Source organism: Bos grunniens, chromosome 2, assembly GCF_055505025.1.
Source record: "Bos grunniens cultivar Pamir isolate PY7600 chromosome 2, Bosgru_T2T1.0, whole genome shotgun sequence".
Taxonomy (NCBI): Eukaryota; Metazoa; Chordata; class Mammalia; order Artiodactyla; family Bovidae; genus Bos; species Bos grunniens.
The window spans coordinates 90,169,077-90,195,726 of record NC_141166.1 but is presented as its reverse complement, the minus strand read 5'-3'; the positions used below and the strand labels follow the sequence as shown (position 1 = coordinate 90,195,726).

The 26,650-nt window shown below is 41.4% G+C and overlaps 1 protein-coding gene across 2 annotated transcripts in view; it reads right to left on the bottom strand.

Annotated features, from left to right (window-relative positions):
- LYPD6 (LY6/PLAUR domain containing 6) overlaps window positions 1-26,650 on the bottom strand; it is a 132,378-nt gene that overhangs the window by 20,570 nt on the left and 85,158 nt on the right. For both annotated transcript variants that reach the window (XM_086368570.1, XM_086368575.1), the window contains 2 exons: window positions 17,564-17,752; window positions 4,450-4,548 (listed from right to left, as the gene is read on the bottom strand). In XM_086368570.1, coding sequence (XP_086224696.1) covers window positions 4,450-4,548; window positions 17,564-17,681 — 217 coding nt within the window. In that variant the 5' untranslated portion in view covers window positions 17,682-17,752. The remainder of the gene's footprint in view (window positions 1-4,449; window positions 4,549-17,563; window positions 17,753-26,650) is intronic.

Below are 26,650 nucleotides of genomic sequence, written 5' to 3'. Positions count from 1 at the left end.
AACCCCAGGAGCCAACACAGAAAAGCACTGAATTCTCTACACTGGTGGGAGATGGGAGGGCTAAGAGATAAAAGATAAGAAGATGCAAAGCCTTGGGTCCTCAAGGGGTGTAGAGGTACAGACTCCTGCATAAGGGCAGGAACCCTGAAGGGCTATGCCCTATGAATAAGACTGTCTGAAAGAGAAAAAAAAAAAATCCACTGTTAAGTAAACAGAAAGACTGTCTGTCTAGCCTGGGCTTGATCTGAAAAAAAGTTGACCATAAGGAAGACTTTCCTGAAAATCTGTAACTGTGGGGCTTGTCTTCAGTTGAGCTGGGGATCACATTTGTATTCCCTGTTTAAACGAGATAACAGATACAGTAAGAGCTGCCAAGGGACACGCTCAGATTTTTCTTTACTTTCCCAGAAAGACAGTGAGCAGCAGAGAAGCTGGAATGAAAAGGATATGTCCCTCTATCTCAAAATTCTGGCCAGACTTTATATCAGCAGAAATTTCCAAGGAAGATTTTGCCCTCAAGGGAGGCACCTGCACTTTATAATTAAGAAGGAACATAAAATCCTTAGCGGCTTAGGTATCTCCCACAGAATAAGCCTTTTAAAAAACCGCAATGTTTTTGACTTGATATTTAATTCTACAAATTCTTAATAAACACTTAAGACAGTCCCTGTCTCAAGGAGATTTTAATCTCTCAGCACAGAGAAAAGTCACAGGCAAATACATGTGCCTCTGAGCACAGAATGCTCAACTCTTGTTTGCCTTCACCAGTTTCTTCAATTGGTCCCTCATATAATATGATCCTTTCCCATTCTGGTTCATAGAGATAAGAAAGTTACATAGATTTATAATGAGCAGTTGATGAAATTAAGGTTATTGCAAAGGAAGTGCTCAGGGACTAAAGCAAGCTGAGGGGTGAACAATGGCGGTCCATGATGGAGGCTGTCCTAAATTCTCATGTCTTGGGAAGGAACATGGTCCCATGAATCTATAAGTGCCAAAGGCAGTACCAATGCAATTGAGGAGAAAGCACTTTTATAACACACATTTCAAAAGTCAGAATGAGAGGAACTTGAAATCCAATCAATCTCCTAAGCAATCTGGGATGTAAGTTTATTCCATAGGGATAAAATTTGATATTTATACAAACTGGGTTTTTTTTCACTTTCAACCAGTTATTTTCATATCAGGTGTTAATTGAACCCTAGTTAAATAGATGACAAAATAAGCCAACAGAAAACAAGGAATGTCTCAGAAGAAACTACTGAGCTGTCCTTACCATGCCTGTTGGTAGTCCTATAGCTGTTTCAATCAAACTAATAAATGGGTGGAAAATGTAGATTTAATGAGTAGTTTTCAGTAGACATATTTTACATTTTGGTGGTGCTAGTGATAAAGGACCCACCTGCCAATGCAGGAGATGTAAGAGACTCAGGTTCAATCCCTGGGTCAGGAAGATCCCCTGGAGGAGGGCATGGCAACCCACTCCAGTATTCTTGCCTGGAGAATCCCATGGACAAAGGAGCCTGCTGGGCTACAGTCTATAGGGTTGCAAAGAGTCAGACACGAGTGAAGTGACTTATCATGCACTAGTAATGATGGCATTATTTTCATTCTTAGAAAAATCTGGAGCAAACCCAGAAAAAAGGTGGATGGTTCATGGGAATCATGGCTGCACAAGAAAGAATCATCTTTCCTCGGGTTATAGCTCCAGTCCTCACTCCTTACCTGATGCTCAAGACCCCACAAAACAGCATGGCTCCTCTGTTCTGCTCCTACCATTCCCCAGCACATTCTGCTATACCCATTTCAGGTCTTTCAGGGTCTGCTGAGCCCACAAGGGCACACCCCATGCCTCTGCTCCGAGTGACTTCCTAGAAGTCACGCCCCCTTCACTCTTCCTCCCGCTCCTTGCTCACCTGTCGGGCTGCAGCCATATCCCCAGCCCATAACACTGTCAGCGGTCACCTCAGCCCCCCAACTGCAATTCTTCCCTTTCAACCCCCATAGCATTTAGTGCCGTGCTGCCTTTGGCATTAGCCTTTGTCCTGCTATTTTTGACATTTGATATGTTCAGATTGTATCTCCTTGGCTAAACTGCCGGCTCCTTGAAAGAAGAAACCTGATTCCTATCTTTCACCATATAATCCCCCAAAGGGTTTGGCATAAGTGGTTCTGTGTCATGAACCTCAGGGCATCACTTTCCATTTAATCCTATGAATTTCAGGATTAAAAAGGGAGAAGGAGAAATTGTGTAAAGACCTGTGCTATATCCAGGTATCTGTACTTTAGAAGGATAGATTCTGACCTTGAAAGAAAGCATGACGATGGAACTTTCTTGTGTCCGGAGAGGAATTCAAGCAGAGTTCTAGCACTCCCTGTCTTCCCTTTGTGTCAGGAATAAACTTGTACACCTCCTGACTCAGACAGGGCCTCTGTGAAATACAGCCCACAGCCCAAGAGAGCACCAGTTCACAAGCCCTCCTTTTCCTCTGCATCATCTCTGCCAGGGTCATCCTGAGAGAAGCACTGTTGGGTTTCCCATACAGTACCTCTGACCAGCGCCAGTGGTTTCAAAAGCTCATCTGCCAGCTTTGTCCCAGCAGGAACCAGCCCAGAGGTTATTGGCTACACAAGCAAATCATCCTGTTTTTGTCCAAAGTCACTGTTAACAGTGATTCTCCAATTTTGCTGCCTATTCGAACTACTGGGGAAGCTTTCAAAAATTCATATGCCTGGCTGCACCCACACCATCTAAATATGAATCTCTGGGAATGGGCCTAGGCATCAGTGTTTTCCCCTGATTTCAATGTGCTGCCAAGTTTGAGAAGCCATGCTTTAACCAGGTCCATCAGCAACCCACCCAAATTCACTCTAGTAATATTAGAAAATACTGCTGATTCTGGAATGAATGCCTGACTGCAGAAGGCAGTGCAGACAGGACTTCTCTTTGATTACTTGGCTGACTAGACACCTAGCTTGTGATTAAGCTGATCTTCAGTGTTTCCATATTTTCTTCTTCCCTGTGGTCTTTTGAAACTCAACTAACATCAAAGTAAACAAGAATCTAGAAATGACAATACTACATTTTGCTCTCTGAGTGGGGAGAGGAGCTCCCAGTGGTTCTTGTGCCTGACTGTTCTTAGAATCAGCTGGGATATTTAAACACACAGATGCAAGGCCCTAACCTCAGAATTGTTGGCTCAGTTGGTCTGGAGCTGTGGTTCTGAATGCCTGACCTCCAGAACAACAGCTTTTGTAACACTGTGGATTGCTTTAAAAATGCAAACTCTCAGGCCCCATCTCAGATCTACGGAATCAGAAACTAGGAAGGAGGGGGAGGTGGAGGTGGGGGCCAAAATCTGTATTTTAATAAGTGCTCCAGCGAATGATGGTCTTGATGAAGTTGAGAACCACTGGTCCAGGAAGGACACAGGTCCAGATGATTTTGAAAAGACCCACAGGTATTTCTGCTGGGCAGTCTGGGTAGAGACTCCTGCATCACATAAATAGCACTGGCTTGGGGAGATAACACCTGCCCTTCACTGCAATCTCCATGCTCTCCTGATGCCCAGTCCTCCAGGAGAAACAGCGTGCCTTCCACCAGGGTGAGTATAAGAGCTCTTGCATTACATTGAAAAAATAGCAGGTTTGGTGTTGGTATATTCAGTCATTTAAACAAGTGAATTAGATCAGCAGGGAAGTCCATCTTACTATATGCTCAAACATTTGTCAATAAAATACCCTGTCTGTATCATCTCCCCATCAAATGAACTGACTTTCCTTCAAACCTAAAAGAGCCAGTTAACAGTGACTCCATGTAAAAATATAACCATCTTATTTGATTCAATAGGATACAAGAGACCTGAATATGAAACATCTACTTCAGTTTGAAACAGGCCTTTGAGTCAAAATTTCATGCTTCCATAGGGCATCCATCTCATCCTTCAAAGAGAACTTAATAGTTTAAAAAGCTCAGGGTTTTTATTTGTGTGATGATGACACTTAGAATTCTAGCTTTCATGCAGTCTCAGGATAGAAGCCTCTGGCAAGATATGTAATAAATGGGATCTTTATATGAACAGCAATTCATATTTTTACTTAAAGGACGTTCCTATGCAATGACTAATGCTTCCAAGAGTGGATTACAGGCTGGTTTTTCTCTTCTTGTCCAGCGTTTGTTGGGCCTGGGGGTAAAAGAAGTATCACTTATCTCTTTTGGAGCTCCAACGATGCTTTATAAGAAAGGGGATAAGCCTACAGATCAGTTTATAGCTCTGACAGTGGCTGGTGATAAGTTACTGATGTGGCATAAAAGATCTACTAACAGCCTTAGACAAGAGAAGTTAAGACTGCAAGCATGCCTCTCTCATACATGCATCACACATGGTCAACAAGGCATTGCACTCGTGGACAGCTCTGGGCAGTCCAATGTGCCTACTGAGAGTTTACCTCGAGGGCAGTAGATGTCGGGAGCCCATCGGTTGCACTCATAATTGTCTGCTGCCTTTTCGCAGGTGAAGCACTTAAATCCACCAGGATATGGTGTGGCTACAAAAAAATCAAGAGAGAAGATTAAGTTTTTAGATTGAGCATAAAAGCCTACATGGTGAAGTGAGAAGTTTTTTTATTTTTTACTTTTATTTGTATTTCTTATTTTCTTTTATTAAAAATAACAATAAAGGATTATTAGATCACAGATTATTTTCAAAGAGTCTGAAAGTGTTAACTGGCAACTAGCCCTATATTTGAGAATTTGTAAAATGCTGGACAAAACATAAAAAAACAGCAATGTAACAGTGTGGAGCCTGTAGTTTTAGGTGTTATATAGAAATGCACATAGGAATTTAAAAAAAAATTTTTAAAGGATTATCAAAATAGCCTGACAGTTTCTTAAAAAACTAAACATGCAACTATCATATGACTCAGCAACTGCACTCCTGGGCATCTATCCCCGAGAAATGAAAATGTACATTCACACAAAAATCTGTACACAAATGTTCACAGCAACTGTATTTGTAACATTGCCAAACTGGAAACAACCCAGATGTCCTTCGATGGGTGAAGGTTAAACAAACTGCAGTACATCCATACCATGGAACACTAGTCAGCAATAATAATGAATATTAACATAGTCAACAACCTGGGTGAATTTCTAGGAAATTATCCTGAGTGAAAGAAGTCAATTCCCCAAAGGTTATATACTGTATGATTCCATTTATGTAACATTCCATTTATGTAACATTTTTTACATGAGAAAAGTTTAGAAGGTGGAGAAAAGATTAGTGGTGGTAAGGAGGCTGGGGATGAGAGTGGTAGGAGAGAGAGGGTCAGAGGGACATGGTGTGAATGAGGCCAACAGAAGGAATCTTTGTGCTACTGAAATTGTCTAGTGTCTAGACTTGGTGGTGGATCCACAAACCTACATGTGATAAAATTATGGAGAACTAAATACACAAAAACACTCATGCAAAAATACACAAACGAACCCGAGTAAAATGGGGAAGTCTGAATAAAACCAGTGGATTAGTGTATTAGCATCACTAACCTGGCTGTGCTATTATTCTACAGCTTTTTAAATGTCACCATTGGGGTGAACTGGGCAAAGTACACATGGAATCTCTACTTATAATTTCTTATAAGTGCTGATGCAGCCATAATAATCTCAGTAAAAATATCAATTAACAAAGGGCACTCTAGGTTTCCTATCATTGACTTTTATATGTCAACTTAAGTAGACATATTAACATGGCAAATATAAATCCTAGGCTCAATCATTAAAACTTTATTGATGTTTGATCATCATTTCTTTAGCTCAATCTAAAATTTTTATCGGGCTGGACATGACATAACTAAGCATCCCGGGGGATAGTAAGTGTCAGCTAGGAGAATAGTCTTTGTCGCTAAAATACATGCTGCCTGTGCAGAGGTGACCCTCCTAACAAGGCCTGGGAGCCCACAGCCAATGCCAGGGGCAGTGTGCTGAAGGCACGGTTGGGGTGTGGGTGCACTGTGGGATCCTAGCTCCAGCCTCAGGGATTCATGATTCCAGGAAGCTCTTCCTAGCCATCCCATCCATTCCCCATCCCTGAGCTGCCTCTTCCTGCCTTCTGAAGGGGCTGTCCTCCAGTACGTGTATTCTTTGCCTTGCACTTGTGTTCAGGTGGGATACACCCATGAGAATCAGGCTCTTAGAGTGCACCACACACCAGGGTCTCCTTGGCATTTAAGGAAGAGGATCCACAAGGAATGTCAGGCTAGGCTGTCTGTCCTATTCCCTGATGTATTTTCATTTGCTGCTTAGTTCTAATCATTTGCTTGCTTTGTTGCTTAGAGTTTTGCCTTTCATAGACAGAACTTGTGTGTGTGTGTGTGTGTCTGTTCTAATTTGTAAAACTACCTGGCCTCTTTGAAAGCTGCAAACATGCAAACACTTCATCTGCAGCAGCCAACTGTTCTTCCTCACAGATGGCTGAGCCTGCATGTCCCACTGGCAGAAATAATCATCTCAGGGTAAATTGCTTTGCCCACATGGAACCAATTAAGTATGTTATCAAAAATAAATGAAGGAGGAGGCAGCAGCTTAAGGCCAGAATTATGGGCCAGATATAACTTTGATTTTCACCTTGCCTAGAATAGCTGCCCATCTTGCTTGCAATATTTCACAGAGCTGACTCTGACAATATCCAATAAGCTAACATGATCAAAAGTTATAAACTGTCTAAAAAAGACAGATAACTGGAACATTTAACAGGCCCATTTGAGAGTTCTATGTTCCTCCTAGTGACTGGTGACTCAAGTTCATAAGCAGAATGATTCTGAGAGCATGGGTTGTCTTAAAAAAATGAGGAATGGAAGGCAGCCTAGCCATAGCCATCCAACCACTGCATTCCCAGAGAGAAAATTTCACTCTGGTTAAACATGCTCTCCCTATCATGTAATTATAATAAAGCAGAAGTCAATTGTTTTGTAAAACTACATATAGAAAATTTTTCTATCTTTACATCCTACTGCCTAGATAGGTGGGTTACACTCAAGTAAAAAGATTCTGGTTTAGGTAAGTACACACCTGAAGAATTTAAAATAGATTCTCATATTCCAAAAGGCATTCAATATTCTTACAGACATTTTAACTAGATTATTTTTATAAATACCATCATTAAAAACCATACAAAGTATTTTAGGAAATTATCCTGATCGGATACATTAAATATAGTTTTGCTACCTACTTTAAGGGATTCAATATATAAAAAAGTGTAACGGGTAGAACGTTGTAAGATTTGAAGTAGAATTATTAAAGAAGGAGTTTTGGAAAAAAAGATGTAAATGATTTGTCAAAGAAGAGCATTTCTCAAAAAATTATCATATTCACCAAGGTTTATGACTGCCAAGTTAACCATAATACTTCAGCTTGCATGATTAATTCACTAGAGTATCCAATTTTATCTGTCTGTCACAGCAGCCAGTAAGATTTTTAGCTGGAATGCTGGATTAGTTATTTCTGGAAACTTTCCCATCAAAGAGATAAATTAAGAACTTGGAACGAAGACTGATGATCCAGCCATTCCAAAAATAAACTTATTGAGAGCCTAGCACTAGCAAGTTGTAGCGTCCCCAAATTTGGATTAATAGAGTCTTAAAATTATCTTTTGCAAGACTAGTGACAATATTAAACACTGCCATTTCTTATATGAGTAGGCCTAGAGTCTGAAATTAACTCAGAGCATATAAAACTTTAAACAGGAATATGAGCTAAAACACTAGGATAGCAACAGACGCTCTGTTTAAAATCATTTAGCTCTGAAAGTGTTTGACAATTAACCAAAGGATCTCATTTTTGGTGAGCTTGGTTTTTGAATCCACAACTTCATATCTGTGTGCATTCTCAACAATGACAGTCTAACATTTACTTTTAGGAACTTGTATTTATATCTTGGCAGGTAGCAGTGATTAGTGAATAATCAAATTCTTTTCAGTGACAAATCTCTGAAAACAGACTCAGCTTTCAGTCAATAATCACAGCACAATGCTATGTAATGGTTAAATTCCCCATCCTGGAAATATTTAGCTAAAAAGCAAGGTCTACAGATGAACAATTATCTCCACTAACTTGCTAACTGATACTGCATCTGATAAAAAAGTTTTGTTTTCTTTTTTTTTTTAAAAAAAAGGACAGAAAGAGGTTCCTAAGAGATGTGCTATTTTCTTCTTTGTTACTTCAAAGCATAACAAAGCAAATAGGGTTTCAAATTGTTGTGGCCCCAGCTGCGAATGAATCTAATTTGGCTCTTGATCACAGAGTTAATAAGCTTAGTACTCTGTATTTCAGGGCATAAGTCCTTGGTCCCTCAAGAGAAGGTGATTGTAAAGAAAAAAAGAAAAGCCAAAGTGCCCAGTTACTCCCTGTAATATAATCTGTCCATTAACTTTCCTGGTCAGCCATAGTTCAACTGCCCATAATTCATTTGTAAGGCATCAGAAAAGATTTCGTCTTTGTTTCCATCTCTTGGAAATTTTGCCTGGATACAGGCCTTAAGTTACCAAAACCACGGTGAGAAGAGAGTCTTGTTTTAAAACGTATACTGATGTATAATGTATCCAAACTTTTATTTTTCATTCTTGCTAAATTAATTACCATCGGTTTTAGAAACTGGATGCAAACACAAAATTTCTAGAAATCTAATAAACTGACCTTCTCTGTCCATGAGGCAACAACATGTTGTCAGTATAATTTAATACCATGAATATATTCCTGATAGAAATGCATTTCCTGGGACCTTTCTAAACAGTCTTCATACTCCCTAAAATTTCCCAGGCAAGCATACTGGAGTGGGTAGCTATTCCCTTCTCCAGGGGATCTTCCCAACCCAGGGACTGAACCTCAGTCTCTGTCATTGTAGTCAGATTCTTTACCTCTGAGCCACTAGGGAAGCCCTCTTGTAAAGTAGAATTATGGAAAATTTTCACTGGCTCACTATCTGGGCGTAAACAAGGCACCTGCAGAGATAGAACTCTGGTCCACATGATTAAGAAAAGCTACAGAATATGCAACCAGAGGATTTCTCTGGAAAGGTTTCTATTATAAGGACAGAAAAGAGGCCAAGAACAGGCTGAAGTCACTTAGAATGTTAAATTCTGCTATTATGTATGAGGTCTAACAACCAAATAAGTAGCTCCATGTCTCTTAAAATGAACACCTGCTTTAAAGGTTTTTATTAGGCTTGTGGTACTTTAATTATGGACTGGGAAGAAATTCATCATTTTTCACATGAAAAAGAAAAAACATATAAATGATGAAAAAGAATGTTATTGAGGACAGTGCCTTAAGTTTGAAAGCCTTTAAGTTTATTTCTTTTAAAGGCTTAGAAACTTCAAAGATTATAGGGAACCATAGAGCAAAGGAGATTAGTCATGGGAGGCTGAACTTTGCCAACCCAGGTTCCAGTCCCACACCTTGCTATCTCTGAGGGCTGTTTGGGGTCTTGGAGAAAAGAGTTCGTGTTTGTCTGGTGTAGAAAACGTGTCTTCTCACATCTCAAGCATCACTGTATTTCTCCTTGGGCAGGTTCTGAGCAGTATCTAATATTAATGGAATCGGGCTCACTCACTGACCCCAAGAAAGCTATCTGTGCCTCCATCTACAAAGGGAGGCGATTATATTAATAATTCAAAATCAAAATAATCCCACACTTCCCTCATCTATTTTTTATTATCTATGTTCTATAGAAACCTGCTTATTTGTGGAGAGATAGCTTTATCTAAATTCAGTCTACTAGGTGCTGCTCAAGGGCAGACAACTATGACCATTTAAAAAAATCCAAGTGTAAAAACAAGCAAAAATACACCAAAAACTTCTGAAATAGTGCAGAGAAATGTGAAGTTAACTCTGCTTTAAAGTGTGCAGAATAAACCAAGTTCTGGGCAAGTGGGAAACATGGACAGGAACTTGAATCCAGCACAAACTTATATTCCTTGTGACCAGTTATGGAGACTCTGAAAGAGAACCCAGGCCAGACCTGTGGGCGAATCAACATATAATGTACCTTATGAACAACTGCCTCTGCCCTTCTCCATATTCCAAAATCACATCAGAAAACTCCATCACTTCTTTCTGTATCAGTCAGTTCAGTCACTCAGTCGTGTCTGACTCTTTGTGACCCCATGGACTTTAAAACACCAGACTTCCCTGTCCATCACCAACTCCCAGAGCCCACTCAAACTCATGTCTACCATGTGGTGATGCCATCCAACTATCTCATCCTCTGTCGTCCCCTTCTCCTCCCACCTTCAATCTTTCCAAGCATCAGGGTCTTTCCCAATGAGTCAGTTCTTCTCATCAGGTGGCCAAAGAATTGGAGTTTCAGCTTTAGCATCAGTCCTTCCAATGAATATTCAGGACTGATTTCCTTTAGGATTGATAGGTTGGATCTCCCTGCAGTCCAAGGGACTCTCAAGAGTCTTCTCCAACAACACAGTTCAAAAGCATCAGTTTTGTGCTCAGCTTTCCTTATACTCCAACTCTCACATCCACTCACAACTATTGGGAAAACCATAGCTTTGACTAGACAGACCTTTGTTGGCAAAGTAATGTCTCTGCTTTTTAATATGCTGTCTAGGTTGGTCATAACTTTTCTTCCAAGGAGCAAGCGTCTTTTAATTTCATGGCTGCAGTCACTCTCTGCAGTGATTTTGGAACCTAAAAAACTAAAGTCTCTCACTGTTTTCATTGTTTCCCCATCTATTTGCCATGAAGTGATGGGACCACATGCCACAATCTTAGTTTTCTGAATGTTGAGTTTTAAGCCAACTTTTTCACTCTCCTCTTTCACTTTCATCAAGAGGCTCTTTAGTTCTTCTTCACTTTCTGACAGAAGGGTGGTGTCATCTGCGTATCTGAGGTTACTGATATTTCTCCCGGCTATCTTGATTCCAGCTTGTGCTTCATCCAGCCTGGCATTTTGCAGGATGTACTCTGCATATAAGTTAAATAAGCAGGATGGCAATATGCAGCTTTGACATACTCCTTTCACGATTTGGAATCAGTCCATTGTTCCATGTCCAGTTTTAACTGTTGCTTCTTGACCTGCACACAGATTTCAAAGGAGGCAGGTCAGGTGGCCTGGTATTCCCATCTCTTGAAGAATTTTCCACAGTTTGTTGTGATCCACACAGTCAAAGGCTTTGGAGTAGTCAATGAAACAAAAGTAGATGTTTTTCTGGAACTCTCTTGCTTTTTTGATGATCCAGCAGATGTTGGCAATTTGATCTCTGGTTCCTCTGCCTTTTCTAAATCCAGCTTGAACATCAGGAAGTCCACAGTTCTCAGTTCACATACTATTGAAACCTAGCTTGGAAAATTTAAAGCATTACTTTGCTAGCGTGTGAGATGAGTGCAACTGTGCAGTTATATAAACACTCTTTGACATTGCCCCTTCTTTGGGACTGGAATGAAAACTGACCTTTTCTAGTCCTGTGGCCACTGCTGAGTTTTCCAGATATGCTGGCATATTGAGTGCAACACTTTCACAGCATCATCTTTTAAGATTTGAAATAGCTCAACTGGAATTGCATCACCTCCTGTAGCTTTGTTCGTAGTGATGTTTCCTGAGGCCCACTTGACTTCACATTCCAGGATATCTGGCTCTAAGTGAGTGATCACACCATCGTGGTTATCTGGGTCATGAAGATCTTTTTTGTATAGTTCCTCTGTGTATTCTTGCCACCTCTTCTTAATGTCTTCTGCTTCTTTTAGGTCCATGCCATTTCTGTCCTTTATTGTACCCATCTTTGCATGAAATGTTCCCTTGGTATCTCTAATTTTCTTGAAGAGATCTCTAGTCTTTACCATTCTATTGTTTTCTTCTACTTCTTTTCAATGATTGCTGAGGAAGGCTTTCTTATATCTCCTTGCTATTCTTTGGAACTGTGCATTCAAATGGGTATATCTTTCCTTTTCTCCTTTGCCCTTAGCTTCTGTTCTTTTCTCAGCTATTTATAAGGTCTCCTCAGACAACCATTTTGCCTTTTTGCATTTCTTTCTGTATAGTGAGCTCTTTTTAATCAGTCCATGGCTCTATTCAATTAACATAGGTCAGGTCAGTTCAGTTCAGTCTCTCAGTCATGTCCAACTCTTTGGAACCCTACAGACTGCAGCATGCCAGGCCTCCCTGTCCATCACCAACTCCCAGAGTCTACTCAAACTCATGTCCATTGAAGTTGGTGATGCCTTCCAACCATCTCATCCTCTGTCATTTCCTTCTCCTCCTGCCTTCAATCTTTCCCTGCATCAGAGTCTTTTCAAATGAGTCAGTTCTTTGCATCAGGTAGCCTAAGTATTGGAGTTTTAGCTTCAGCAGCAGTCCTTCCAATGAATATTCAGGACTGATTGCTTTTAGGATGGACTGGTTGGATCTCCTTGCAGCCTAAGGGACTCTCAAGAGTCTTCTCCAACACCACAGTTCAAAAGCATCAAGTAACATAGGTCACCTGAGTGGAAATTTTCCATCAATTTCTAAACAGCACAGATGGTTGCCCCTCGTGTGCTATTCAAAGGTCATCCTTCAAAGATCCCATTCTGAAATGGACTTTCCAAACATGGTCCCATTTGGGACTTCCTTGGTATCCCAGTGGTTAAGAATCTGCCTTCCAGTGCAGGGGACATGGGTTTGATCTCTAGTCTGGGAAGATCCCACATGCAGTGGAGCAACTGAGCCCAAGAGCCACAACAACTGAGCCCATGTTCCTAGAGCCCATGCTGTGCTATAAGAGAAGCCACTGCAAAAAAAAAAAAACCCAAGTTACAACAAAGAGTAGCCCCCCTTTGTCAGAACTAGAGAAAACCTACACACAGCAACAAAGACCCAACACAGCCAAAAAGAAACAAATAAACAGAGGTCCATCCAACACCAGCACTGACACATCATACCTCTGAAGCAGAAGCAGTGGGTAGGTTTGTCTGGTTCTTGATCACTTAAATCAACCCCTTTTAACTTTCCTTCCTACTCTGTGTACAGTCACAGCCTCAGAGAAGGCCAGGCATGGGTCTGTTATGAGGCCTAGTGACTTCTGAGTCTGCCACTGAAGCAGACAAAGAATCCCACAGAAGCTTTAAGTCCTGGCAATCAAACATAAGAGACCGGAACCTAGGCTTTTTTTTTTTTTTTTCCTCACCAACTCCAGTTAAAAAAAGCATGGCTGTGACCCCATGAACTGTAGCCCGTCAAGCTCCTCAGTCCATGGACTTCTCCAGGCAAGAATACTGGAATGGATGGTTATTCCCTTCTCCAGGAAATCTTCCTGAGCCAGGGATTGAACCAGGGTCTCCTGCATTGCAAGCAAATTCTTTACCATCTGAGCCATTAGGGAAGCCCTTGGAGAAAATAACACAATGCAATCCTAGAAAACAGAAAAACTACCAAAGCACTCTCTTTTCATGAATGTTACTAAAATAAACTGCCTTGCAAAAACAAGCAGCCAGATAAGCTTTCCACACAATTAACTAGTAGGCATCAGTCTATACTGGTGAGAACAATAAATCTAAAGAAACTACTAGCTGCCAATCAAAAATATATTTGGAGTTAAAAAAATTAGTGATGCATATTTAGCATTCTCAGTTTACTATCTGAGTCAATTACAATAGCATAAATAATAAGCATCTGATTTCATGTTATGTATGTGCCTCAGTTCAGTTCAGTTCAGTCGCTCAGTCATGTCCAACTCTTAGCGACCCCATGAATTGCAGCACGCCAGCCTCCCTATCCATCACCAACTCCCAGAGTTTACTCAGACTCATGTCCATCGAGTCAGTGATGCCATCCAGACTTCTCATCCTCTGTCATCCCCTTCTCCTCCTGCCCCCAATCCCTCCCAGCATCAGAGTCTTTTCCAATGAGTTAACTCTTCGCATCAGGTGTCCAAAGTACTGGAGTTTCAGCTTTAGCATCATTCCTTCCAAAGAAATCCCAGGGCTGATCTCCTTCAGAATGGACTGGTTGGATCTCCTTGCAGTCCAAGGAACTCTCAAGAGTCTTCTCCAACACCACAGTTCAAAAGCATCAATTCTTCAGTGCTCAGCCTTCTTCACATACCAACTCTCACATCCATACATGACCACAGGAAAAACCATAGCCTTGACTAGATGGACCTTTGTTGGCAAAGTAATGTCTCTGCTTTTCAATATGTTATCTAGGTTGAACATAACTTTCCTTCCAAGGAATAAGCGTCTTTGAATTTCATGGCTGCAGTCACCACCTGCAGTGATTTTGGAGCCTAAAAAAATAAAGTCTGACACTGTTTCCACTGTTTCCCCATCTATCTCACATGAAGTGATGGGATCGGATGCCATGATCTTTGTTTTCTGAATGTTGAGCTTTAAGCCAACTTTTTCACTCTCCCCTTTCACTTTCATCAAGAGGCTTTTGAGTTCCTCTTCACTTTCTGCCATAAGGGTGGTGTCATCTGCATATCTGAGGTTATTGATATTTCTCCCAGCAATCTTGATTCCAGCTTGTGTTTCTTCCAGACCAGCGTTTCTCATGATGTACTCTGCATAGAAGTTAAATAAGCAGGGTGACAATATACAGCCTTGATGTACTCCTTTTCCTATTTGGAACCAGTCTGTTGTTCCATGTCCAGTTCTAACTGTTGCTTCCTGACCTGCATACAAATTTCTCAAGAGGCAGGTCAGGTGGTCTGGTATTCCCATCTCTTGAAGAATTTTCCACAGTTTATTATGATCCACACAGTCAAAGGTTTTGGCATAGTCAATAAAGCAGAAATAGATGTTTTTGTGGAACTGCTTTTTTGATGATCCAGCGGATGTTGGCAATTTGATCTCTGGTTTCTCTGCCTTTTCTAAAACCAGCTTGAACATCAGGAAGTTCATGGTTCACATATTGCTGAAGCCTGGCTTGGAGAATTTTGAGCATTACTTTACTAGCATGTGAGATGAGTGCAATTGTGCAGTAGTTTGAGCATTCTTTGGCATTGCCTTTCTTTGGGATTGGAATGAAAACTGACCTTTTCCAGTCCTGTGGCCACTGCTGAGTTTTCCAAATTTGCTGGCATACTGAGTGCAGCACTTTCACAGCATCATCTTTCAGGATTTGAAATAGCTCAGCTGGAATTCCATCACCTCCACTAGCTTTGTTCGTAGTGATGCTTTCTAAGGCCCACTTGACTTCACATTCTAGGATGTCTGGCTCTAGGTCAGTGATCACACCATCGTGATTATCTGGGACGTGAAGATCGTTTTTGTACAGTTGTTCAGTGTATTCTTTTCACCTCTTCTTGATATCTTCTGCTTCTGTTAGGTCCATGCCATTTCTGTCCTTTATCGAGCCCATCTTTGCACGAAATGTTCCCTTGGTATCTCTAATTTTCTTGAAGAGATCTCTAGTCTTTCCCATTCTGTTGTTTTCCTCTATTTCTTTGCATTGATCGCTGAGGAAGGCTTTCTTATCTCTTCTTGCTACTCTTTGGAACTCAGCATTCAGATGCTTATATCTTTCCTTTTCTCCTTTGCTTTTGGCTTCTCTTCTTTTCACAGCTATTTGTAAGGCCTCCCCAGACAGCCATTTTGCTTTTTTGCATTTCTTTTCCATGGGGATGGTCTTGATCCCTGTCTCCTGTACAATGTCACGAAGCTCATTCCATATTTCATCAGGCACTCTGTCTATCAGATCTAGGCCCTTAAATCTATTTCTCACTTCCACTGTATAATCATAAGGGATTTGATTTAGGTTATACCTGAATGGTCTAGTACTTTACAAATATTATTTCTAGTCCACAATACAATACTATAGGGTATACATCATTCTAACCATGCTAGAAATGTAGAGATCAAACTTTAAAAGATTCTCCTCATATTTACTCAGCATTTACTATGGCTCACGGGCTTCCTAGGTGGCACTAGTGGTAAAGAGCCTGCCTGTTAATGCAGGAGACGCAAGAGACATGGGTTCAATCCCTGGGTCGGGAAGGTCCACTGGAGGAGAAATGGCAACCCACTCCAGTATTCTTGGCTGGAGAATGCCATGGACAGAGGAGCCTGATGGGCTACCATCCATAGGGCTGCACAGAGTCGTACATGACTGAAGCAACTCCGCACACATACGTGGCTCCCAGCGCTAAGTGCTTTGTGTGTGTTCTTTTACAAAGGTAGAGGATTTATTTCAAGTCAAAAGGCTATGAAGTAGCTGACCGAGGTGCTCACCCAAGGTCAGGTAGAGTCCAAGCCCCTGTGCATTGCTTGAACCATCTCTCATTTAACCAGAACATGAAGACATTAAATATTTTAACTATGTGGCATCAAAGGAGTCCAAGTGACTGCCTCTACCTTGCAGGCTGCAAGTTCCTCCAAAGCAAGGACTATGGTTGGTTTGCCTTTACATCTCTCATGCCTATCACATCCCAATGCCTGACACACACAGTGCATGCTCAAGAAGTTTGTCAAACAGAACATTTGAAAAGAGTGATACACCTTGAGGCAAATGCTAAAAGGTCAGCCCACAGACTAAATACCCGCCTCTCACACCACCAGTATTCTTGTCTGGAGAATTCCATGGACAGAGGAGCCTGGCTGGCTACCATCCATGGGGTCACAAAGAGTCAGACAAGACTGAGCAACTAACACACACTCACCGCCACACTGGCAATCCAGTAGAGGGTCAAGCAAATATAAAAGGTGAGATAAATACAGAGATGGTGACCAACAGAGGAAGCTAAGCTGCCATGTTCCCCAAAGTGTGATTCTTAGAATATAGGCAGCAGCAGAATCACCTGAATTCTTGCTGAAAGCAAAAATTCATGGGGACCGCCCCAGATACATGCAGTCAGACACTCTGGGGAAGGGACCTGGGACACACATTATTCTGCACTCTGAAGATAACTCTTAAACACAGGAAACTGAAAGTGATAGGCAATAGGAAGTGGTGAGAGGTAATTATGCTGAAACTGAGAATTAGATGCACAGACAGGAAGGCCAGCTATTATCTTGCTTATAAAGGCCTGATCTTTTACTAACACCTTCCTCTGGGACTCGGTCATTTACTTTGATAACTGACTGAGATCTGGCAGAGTCAGAGAGAAGAGGGCTCAGAATCAGAGCCATGGTGCAGGGAACAGAGCAAACAAGCCAAATATTTTACCTAAAAACAAACACCCTGTAAAAGGGGGAGGTAAACACACACAGCATATTTTGGTGGCATGCACATGTGTGCATACTCAGTCGCTCGCTAAGTCATGTCTGACTCTTTCGCGACCCCATGGACTGTAGCCCACCAGGCTCCTCTGTTCATGGGATTTTCCCGGCAAGAATTCTGGAGTGGGTTGCCATTTCCTCCCCCAGGGGCTCTTCCTGACCCAAGGATCAAAACCTGCATCTCTTGCATTAGCAGGCGGGTTCTTTACCACAAGCGCCACCTGGGAAGCCCAGCATGTACACTCCCAACAATAAGTCACCAGGTTTCCCCCATATGGAAGGCTGCCTACTCCTGGCCAGTTTTCAGCTTTCAAATCTTATTTGAAATCAGGTGACATTTCTGCAGCGAAGAGAAGGGAGTCTTACTTGAAGGATGGAGGTAGATAATGTCTTTCACGGTGAAGTCCCGGGACTGGGCGGCTTTCAGACAGTCAGCCAGAAGACTGAGTAGCAGGAGCCAGGCCAGGGCGGGGCCAGCTTCCATGGCAGACCGAGGCTTCACTCATCCAGGGGACCTGGGAGCGGGAACTCCGGACGATGGAAGAGGATTTGCACCTGAAATACGAAGCCAGAGTCATCTCAGTGTCTACATGGGGAAAGCCACAGAGATTCGGCCCAGCTTATGCTGGCAGGATGAGCTGGGGAGAAACAGGGAGCCCAGGGCGCAAGGATGTGGGTAGACAGGGAGAGGAACTTTACAGACTGTAATTTTAGAGCACTTAGAAAATTTCAACCCAAATCCATTCTTAATTAGGTTGCTAAAGCTCCACTGCTAGCAGTCCCTTCTAATATCCAGCAGAGATGATATCAAGAGAGATTGAATTTTAATGAAATCCAGCTATTTTTGCCAGGAGGCCAGGGGATGGCTGCCAGAATCGACAATAAATAAGTAAGGTGCAGAAGCTCAGAAGCATTTCTTTGATAACAGCGAACGCCAGGGATGAGAGTACAGCCGTACTGGGTCATGCTGCCCATACAAACCTGTACAGGCTAGACTTTCAGATTAGAGAAGAAAAAAGATACGTAGGTAAACTGACCTCTCAAATGAACCAAAATGTGTCTTTATAGCTTGAAATCTCCTTCACACAACTAACATTATTGGCTGCCTATTGTTGAAATCCTTGGTATGTATCAGCTGATTCTCCTCATAATCATATGAGGTAGGCACCATTACCATCCCACTGTGAGATAACAAGTCCAGCAAATATGTAGAGGAGCTGATTTAAACCCAGGCAGTCTGGTAAAGAAGCTGCATGCAAATGCAGGAGACATAAGATACCTAGATTCAATCCCTGGGTCAGGAAGATCCCCTGGAGGAAGGCATGGCAACCCACTCCAGTATTCACTCTGGGAAAATCCCATGGACAGGAGAGCCTGGTGGGTTACAGTCCACAGGGTCGCAAAGAGTTGGACATGACTGAGTGACTGAGCACACACCCAGTCTGGCCATTGAGACCACAATTAAAATTAGGTGATACTGTGTTCTTCCAAAGACTGATTCACGGTGTATAACAAAACCTGAAGAAATGAGATCAACGTGTCACTGTAACACTAAGTTTTCATCATTCTATCCTTTATTTGGACTCTATTCTTTTCAATTAAATTGATAGCAGTAAAATCTTTACTTACTTACTTAGAATACCATCATTTGAGCACCCATGCAATGGGTCAAGTTAGATATTCACTTTATTTTAACCTGGCTAAAAGATAATTTGGACATTTTGTTCACGAATTCTGATACAAATATTCAATGATTTTTAAAACAGCATAACAAAACAATCCTAAAGTTATTCTGCCAAAACAAACAGAAAACAAGAGTAAATATATTACAAATCAAAATCAATAGAGAAAATCAATATGGATTAATCAGATATTAGAACACAGTACAGAGTAGTATTAATCAAAACAGAATGAGAGAAAGCATAAAAACGACTTCAGAAAATACAACACTCTAGGGAGCTCAGACATAGAACTATTTCACAGTACAAGCAATTTTTCAAAATCACAGAATAGGAAAATATTAAATAATAGTATGATAACTTTATTAAAAACTGTGAAAAAGATTAACTGACACCAAGCAATGCATGATACACTCAAATTAACTCCAAATGGATTGGTGTGTTTTTTTGTTTTAAATAGATGAATTGCTAGAAAATGGAGTAGAACCCTTATCACCATGTAACAGCCTGATGATGCCAGCCTTGCCAATTTCACACTCACTACACCCTCTTCCATTTATAATTTGGTTCCCCCAAACAGGTTTGCATTCAGAAAGGGAAGGAGAGGCTCATTCACTTCATAATGTGACTGCCAGGCACTGTGCTAGGCACTTGGTTAAATAATGTGATGAGAACACAAGTATCAAGGATTTCTTTTCCTCCATGGGTGACAGACACAAACGTTACCTCATCTTAAACAGGGGTAAGAATACTTCCGTGTACATGCACTAGATCGGGTGAGGCAGCATCTGAGGGACAGATTCGCACAGCGCCCCCTGGACCCCCAGGAGGAATCGCGCTGACACCAGTCTCCTCACAATCTGGGCACAGTTCGAGAGGGATGGTGAGGAAAGCTTTCTGGTTTTATTTTGAATAATTTAACATTAAATATCAACAAGTTGCCAATCTTAAGTTCTTTTTAATCTGAAACTTGATGTCAACACATACCAAACGCTGCAAGTGGCTCATTTTCATTAAAGCATCTTTCAACCACAGTATTCCTTCCAGTTATTGATTTAAATTGCCTCCCTCTGCACAGTCCTTGCAATAAGCATCAAGCATTACTTAATGTCATCTGAAATTAACCTTACTTCAACCTCTTTGGCATGGCTACCCAGCCAAGAGCCTTCATTTCACAGCTTGCGTTGACCATGCATGAGTAACACATAGAGGGGAAGAGTGAGACACTTGAATTTGAAACCTTACTCCAGTACTCTCTTGCTGTGCAACCTTAAGCGAGTTACTTAACAATTCTGTGCTCCAGTTTCCTCATCTGCAAAATGAGGATAAAACTACCAACCTTAAAATTGTACTATGCTGGCTCAGTGATAAGGAATCTGCCTGCCAGTGCAGGAGACATGGTTTGGTCCCTGGTCCAGGAAGATTCCCACGTGCCATGGAGCAACTAAGCCCCTGCACCACAACTAATGAGCCTGTGCTCTAGAGCCTGGGAGCCCCAAGTGCTGAGTCCACGTGCCGCAACTATTGAAGCCCGTGCTCTCTAGAATCCCTGTTCCACATCAAGAGAAGCCACCGCAGTGAGAAACCAAAGCACCGCAACTAGAGAGTAGCCCCCATTCCCTGCAACCAGAGAAAAGCCCATGCATCAACAAAGACCCAGCACAGTGAAAAGTAAATAAATAAATAAAATTATATTAAAAAGTGTACTACAAGTTGTCCTTAGAGAACAGACTTGGGTTTGCCAAGGGGGAGGGGGTTCTGGGAGGGATGGAGTGGGATGCTGGGGTTAGTAGATGAAAACTATTATATATAGAAAGGATAGAACAGCGAGAATGGGAGGAACAAACCCAAGACAATGAGGGTAAAGGAAAAAGAGAGAACAGGAGGGCGAAATAGACAGAGGTAAGATGAAGCTAGAAAATATAAAGCAATGTGATCCTATGTTACTATGCTGCTCACCACTTCATAACAAGCCACAAAGAGATGATCCCAAGGAGCAGCTGCAGTCAGTGTGGTCCAGGGAGGAAGAAAGGAAGGAGAGTTTATCTGCCTGGTGCCGTTCTGTCTCTTGTCTCCCACCGACCAAGATTCACTCCACAAAGAACTCACTCCTCGACATTTCAGCAGTCAGAGTGGAGGGTCAACCCCATGTGGATGCACCTCTGACCAAGAAAGAGAAAGAAGGCACCAGCCATAGGAATCTAAGATAACACTCAAGGCTTGTCCCTAGTACACATGCTATTAATCCTTGTAAATGCCACAAGCTTTTGTTTCAGGGTTTGTTATTTTTATTTAAAATTTTTTCTATTGAGATGAAATTCATATCACATAAGATTCATCATTTAAAAACAATACAGTTTAGTGGGGGCTCTTAGTATGTTCATAGTACTGGGCAACCACCATCTAGTCTAGAATGTTTCCACCACCCCTGAAAGAAATCCTGCACCCATTAGCAGTCATTCCCAATTCTCTCCTCGTCCCACTCCCTGGCAACTACTAAGCTACTTTCTATCACTATGGATTTGCTTATTGGGAACATTTCATGTAAATGGAATCATACAAGATATAGTCTTTTGTATCTGGCTTCTTTCACCTGGTATAATGTTTTAAAGATTCATCCATGTTGCAATATGAATCAGCACATGATTCATTTTTATCGCTGAGTAACATTTCACTGTTACACCACTCATCATTCGATAGACGTTTGAATGGTTTCCGATTCTGGTCTATTTGTGACTAAGGCTATTATTAACATTCATGTACATTTTTTGTAAAAACATATGTTTTTATTTTTCTTGGGTATATTCTTAGGAGTGGAATTGCTAGATCTTATGGTAACTATAGAAATAGAGGAAAGAAATAGAGGAAAACAACAGAATGGGAAAGACTAGGGATCTCTTCAAGAAAATCAGAGATACCAAAGGAACATTTCATGCAAAGATGAGCTTGATAAAGGACAGAAATGGTATGGACCTAACAGAAGCAGAAGATATTAAGGAGAGGTGGCAAGAATACACTGAACAACTGTACAAAAAAGATCTTCATGACCCAGATAATCACGATGGTGTGATCACTCACCTAGAGCCAGACATCCTGGAATGTGAAGTCAAGTGGGCCTTAGAAAGCATCACTACAAACAAAGCTAGTGGAGGTGATGGAATTCCAGCTGAGCTATTCCAAATCCTGAAAGATAATGCTGTGAAAGTGCTGCACTCAGTATGCCAGCAAATTTGGAAAACTCAGCAGTGGCCACAGGACTGGAAAAGGTCAGTTTTCATTCCAATCCCAAAGAAAGGCAATGCCAAAGAATGCTCAAACTACCGCGCAATTGCACTCATCTCACACGCTAGTAAAGTAATGCTCAAAATTCTCCAAGCCAGGCTTCAGCAATATGTGAACCGTGAACTTCCTGATGTTCAAGCTGGTTTTAGAAAAAGCAGAGGAACCAGAGATCAAATTGCCAACATCCGCTGGATCATCGAAAAAGCAAGAGAGTTCCAGAAAAGCATCTATTTCTGCTTTATTGACTATGCCAAAGCCTTTGACTGTGTGGATCACAATAAACTGTGGAAAATTCTGAAAGAGATGGGAATACCAGACCACCTGACCTGCCTCTTGAGAAATTTGTATGCAGGTCAGGAAGCAACAGTTAGAACTGGACATGGAACAACAGACTGGTTCCAAATAGGAAAAGGAGTTCGTCAAGGCTATATATTGTCACCCTGCTTATTTAACTTATATGCAGAGTACATCATGAGAAACGCTGGGCTGGAAGAAGCACAAGCTGGAATCAAGATTGCCGGGAGAAATATCAATAACCTCAGATATGCAGATTACACCACCCTTATGGCAGAAAGTGAAGAGGAACTCAAAAGCCTCTTGATGAAAATGAAAGAGGAGAGTGAAAAAGTTGGCTTAAAGCTCAACATTCAGAAAACGAAGATCATGGTATCCGGTCCCATCACTTCATGGCAAATAGATGGGGAAACAGTGGAAACAGTGTCAGACTTTATTTTTCTGGGCTCCAAAATCACTGCAGGTGGTGACTGCAGCCATGAAATTAAAAGACACTCCTTGGAAGGAAAGTTATGACCAACCTAGATAGCATATTCAAAAGCAGAGACGTTACTTTGCCAACAAAGGTCCGTCTAGTCAAGGCTATGGTTTTTCCTGTGGTCATGTATGGATGTGAGAGTTGGTATGTGAAGAAGGCTGAGCACCGAAGAATTGATGCTTTTGAACTGTGGTGCTGGAGAAGACTCTTGAGAGTCCCTTGGACTGCAAGGAGATCCAACCAGTCCTGGGATTTCTTTGGAAGGAATGATGCTAAAGCTGAAACTCCAGTACTTTGGCCACCTCATGTGAAGAGCTGACTCACTGGAAAAGACTCTGATGCTAGGAGGGATTGGGGGCAAGAGGAGAAGGGGATGACAGAGGATGAGATGGCTGGATGGCATCAATGACTCGATGGACATGAGTCTGAGTGAACTCCGGGAGTTGGTGATGGACAGGGAGGCCTGGCGTGCTGCGATCCATGGGGTAGCAAAGAGTCGGACACGACTGAGCGACTGATGTGATCTGATGGTAACTATGTTTACCTTTTTGAGGAACTTCCAAATGGTTTTCCACTATGACTACACTATTTTACATTCCCATCAGTAAAATTTCTCTGCTTCTTCACTAACTTCACTTACTTTCACCAAAACATTTTATTACAGCCACCTTAGAGAGTATAAAGTGCACTGTGGCTTTGAGTTTCATTTCCCAAATGACTACTGAGTTGAACATATTTTCATGTGCTTACTGGTCATTTGTATATCTTCTTTGGAGTAATATTTATTCAAACACTTCACACACTTTAAATTGAGTTATCTTTTTATTGCTGAGTTATAAGAATTCTTTCTATATGCTAGACTCTGGACCCTTTTCAGATATATGATTTGCAACTGTTTTCTCCTTTTCTCTGTGCTGACTTTTCACTTTCTTGATGACATATTTTGATAAGCAAAGGTTTTAAATTTTGATGAAGACCACACATTGCTTTCTATAAACAGAGATTGTGTTCCCTTACACAAGTCAAGTGCAACACAGTGCAACACACAAAAAAGATGTGCATACAATGCACAGTAAAAGAGCTCATCTACTTTATAGTAGCCAGAGCTATTTTTCCATCTTTTTTTCCATGAGAAAACAGGATGGGCAGGACTACCTATTAATATCACCAGCTGCTTACATTTCTGCAATAAATCATGAAGCACCACTCACTCTATTAGTATTTTCTAGGAGATGAAAAGTGAAAGATGAGCGGCAGGCGTTCACAATTAGTCTAACTGCTACTGAAATATGGGCTCTGCTGACAGGGATGTATCTTTTCTATTCAGATTCTCAGTAGTTTATGGAGCTCTAATCCCTGATCCCCACAAATACCATGCTGGACATACTCATTGATATGAACGGTCATTTCTAGGACTTTGATGCTTTTCCCTAGAGTCTGCTGTGTCTTTGGAATGTTCTAGAGATTTAGAAAAGATGTTGCATCTCCATTTGGTACACTGCTATTTGAATATGTGCTGAGGATTCATCCCTGACTACAGCTCTCTTATGAAGTACACTCTCATTTTCACAGCTCTGTGACCTTTCATTTGTTATTTATGAGCTTTTGCAAATCTAATACCATTCTGACAGATTTAATTTGTGCTCTAAATTACCTTTGCATGAGTTACTCAACTGCTGGGTTTATTCCAACAGATTACTTGCTACATTCTGAAACAGAAAAAAAAAATTAGTTCAAGATCTATTAGACTTCCTCCACTTGGGAGAAAGTTGAAAAGAGTGACATTCTGATTTTTACTCCATGGTACTAGATGGTATTAAGGAGGATTTCTAACTCTAGTCAGAGAGTTAAAGCAACAGAGTCAGAACAGAGATCAAACTTTACAAATCTACATCCTAATTGCTATTTCATATAGAATCCATAAGAGAAGATTACTTCCTATTCCTTAAACTGATTAGTGGATAACAATGAAGCACTTCTGGAAGTTACAGATATATTAACTAAGTACCAAGTGACATGCCTCAATACTAAGTTAATATATAAGCAATTGTAAAGTAGAGAACTAACCCAAATATAAATATTTTTCAATGCTACTTATATTAAAATTTGAACTGCCTTAATACAAGAACAAAATGGAATTCTAAAACCTGAAAGATCATTACAATTCTTGATCCAATTGTCAATATATATAGATTAGGCTTGGTGCCTTAATGATCTGAAAAAGTTAGTCCAGCTCCCAAAAGTATAAATTAAAGGTATGATGTCACAAAACTAAGTCCACTTAAATATTATAATTCTGACCATAGTACCTGTCTCACGATCTGGGGACTGCCCATAATATGTGGTGGTTTTAAAATATGTCTGCAAATCTGTAGACAGGTCACTGTTACAAAGTGGGATCTACTTCTTCCCTTGATTCTGGGCCAACTTCCTGACCAGTTGACCAGAGTGTGGTGGAAATGACACCATGTGACTTTCAAAGCTGGGTCATAGAAGGTGATTCAACTTCTAGCCAATGCTCTGAAACACTCATGCTGAAGCTGCACAAGCAGTCTGGGTACTTTGGGTGAGATGCTGTGAGAAAGCTCAAGTCGTCCAAACAGAGCAACTGAGAGTTCATGAAGAGAGAGAGCTGCCTGCTGGTCCCTAGCTGCTCCAGCTCCCTCTCCTCCCCTCTACCCCAGTTCCAACCACCGTCCGATTGCCACTGCATGGAGACTCCAAGCGAGAACTGCCCAGCCAAGCCCTTCCCATATTCCAGACCCACAGAAACCATGAGATAAATGAAATAATGGTTACTGCTTTATGCCACCAGGTTTTGGATGGTTTATCATGCAGAAATAGATGTCTGGAACATAAGGAACTGGAGCAGGAGATCTAATTAGGAACTGCAGTTCTGCTCAAGAAGTCCTGCTTTTCACACTGGTTGGCAGGCACAGAAATCCAAATCAAACAAGCTGTAACCCAAATTGCAGGAAAGGGGTGAGGGGCAGAATTTTACTGTCTCACTTGACTGTTCAGCTCAGACACAGCTGGACTTTAATCTCATTATCAGAAATTTCCATCCCTCTGAGAGGACTTCTGCTTTGTCCTCTCTCTTGCCTTTATTCTTACTCAGGTCGTCTCAAACTGTAACCATCAGCAGTTTCAGAAGCATTTCCAGGGAGGCCCTTCCCCATCAGTTCCAGGCAAAGCCTGAAAAAGGAGTGAGCTTCATCTTTCGACCTTAACTGGCCAGGGCTGGGTGACTAGCACATTACTGAGACGAACACATAGCATCAACTTCATGGAAATCACATAGATATATTGGTTTCCCACAGGAAAATCTAGGTGTTACCTGAAGAAGAAAACTGGATGCTGGGCTAGTAGAATTACACCAATGTCCACTACAACAAATAACACAGACTTCTAAGTAACTTCATTAGCCTAGAAGTGCAAAGTGAAATGAATGGAAGCTCACATGAACATTTCGGCAAATGCCAGAAGGTGGAGAGGTTACCTACTGACATGATTTACTTCTGTAAAAATGGAACATTACTTCATTACAACTTTCAAATCAAATATAAGGTTTAAACAGTGAAGACGGTTCATTTGGGCATATGGAATCAGTTTTGCCCTATACTTTCCCCTACTGAATGGAATGGCTCCTCGATGCACACACACCATGCGTCGCTATTGGCAAGCATAATGTTCTTTCATGAGCCGTCCTACAGGACATTG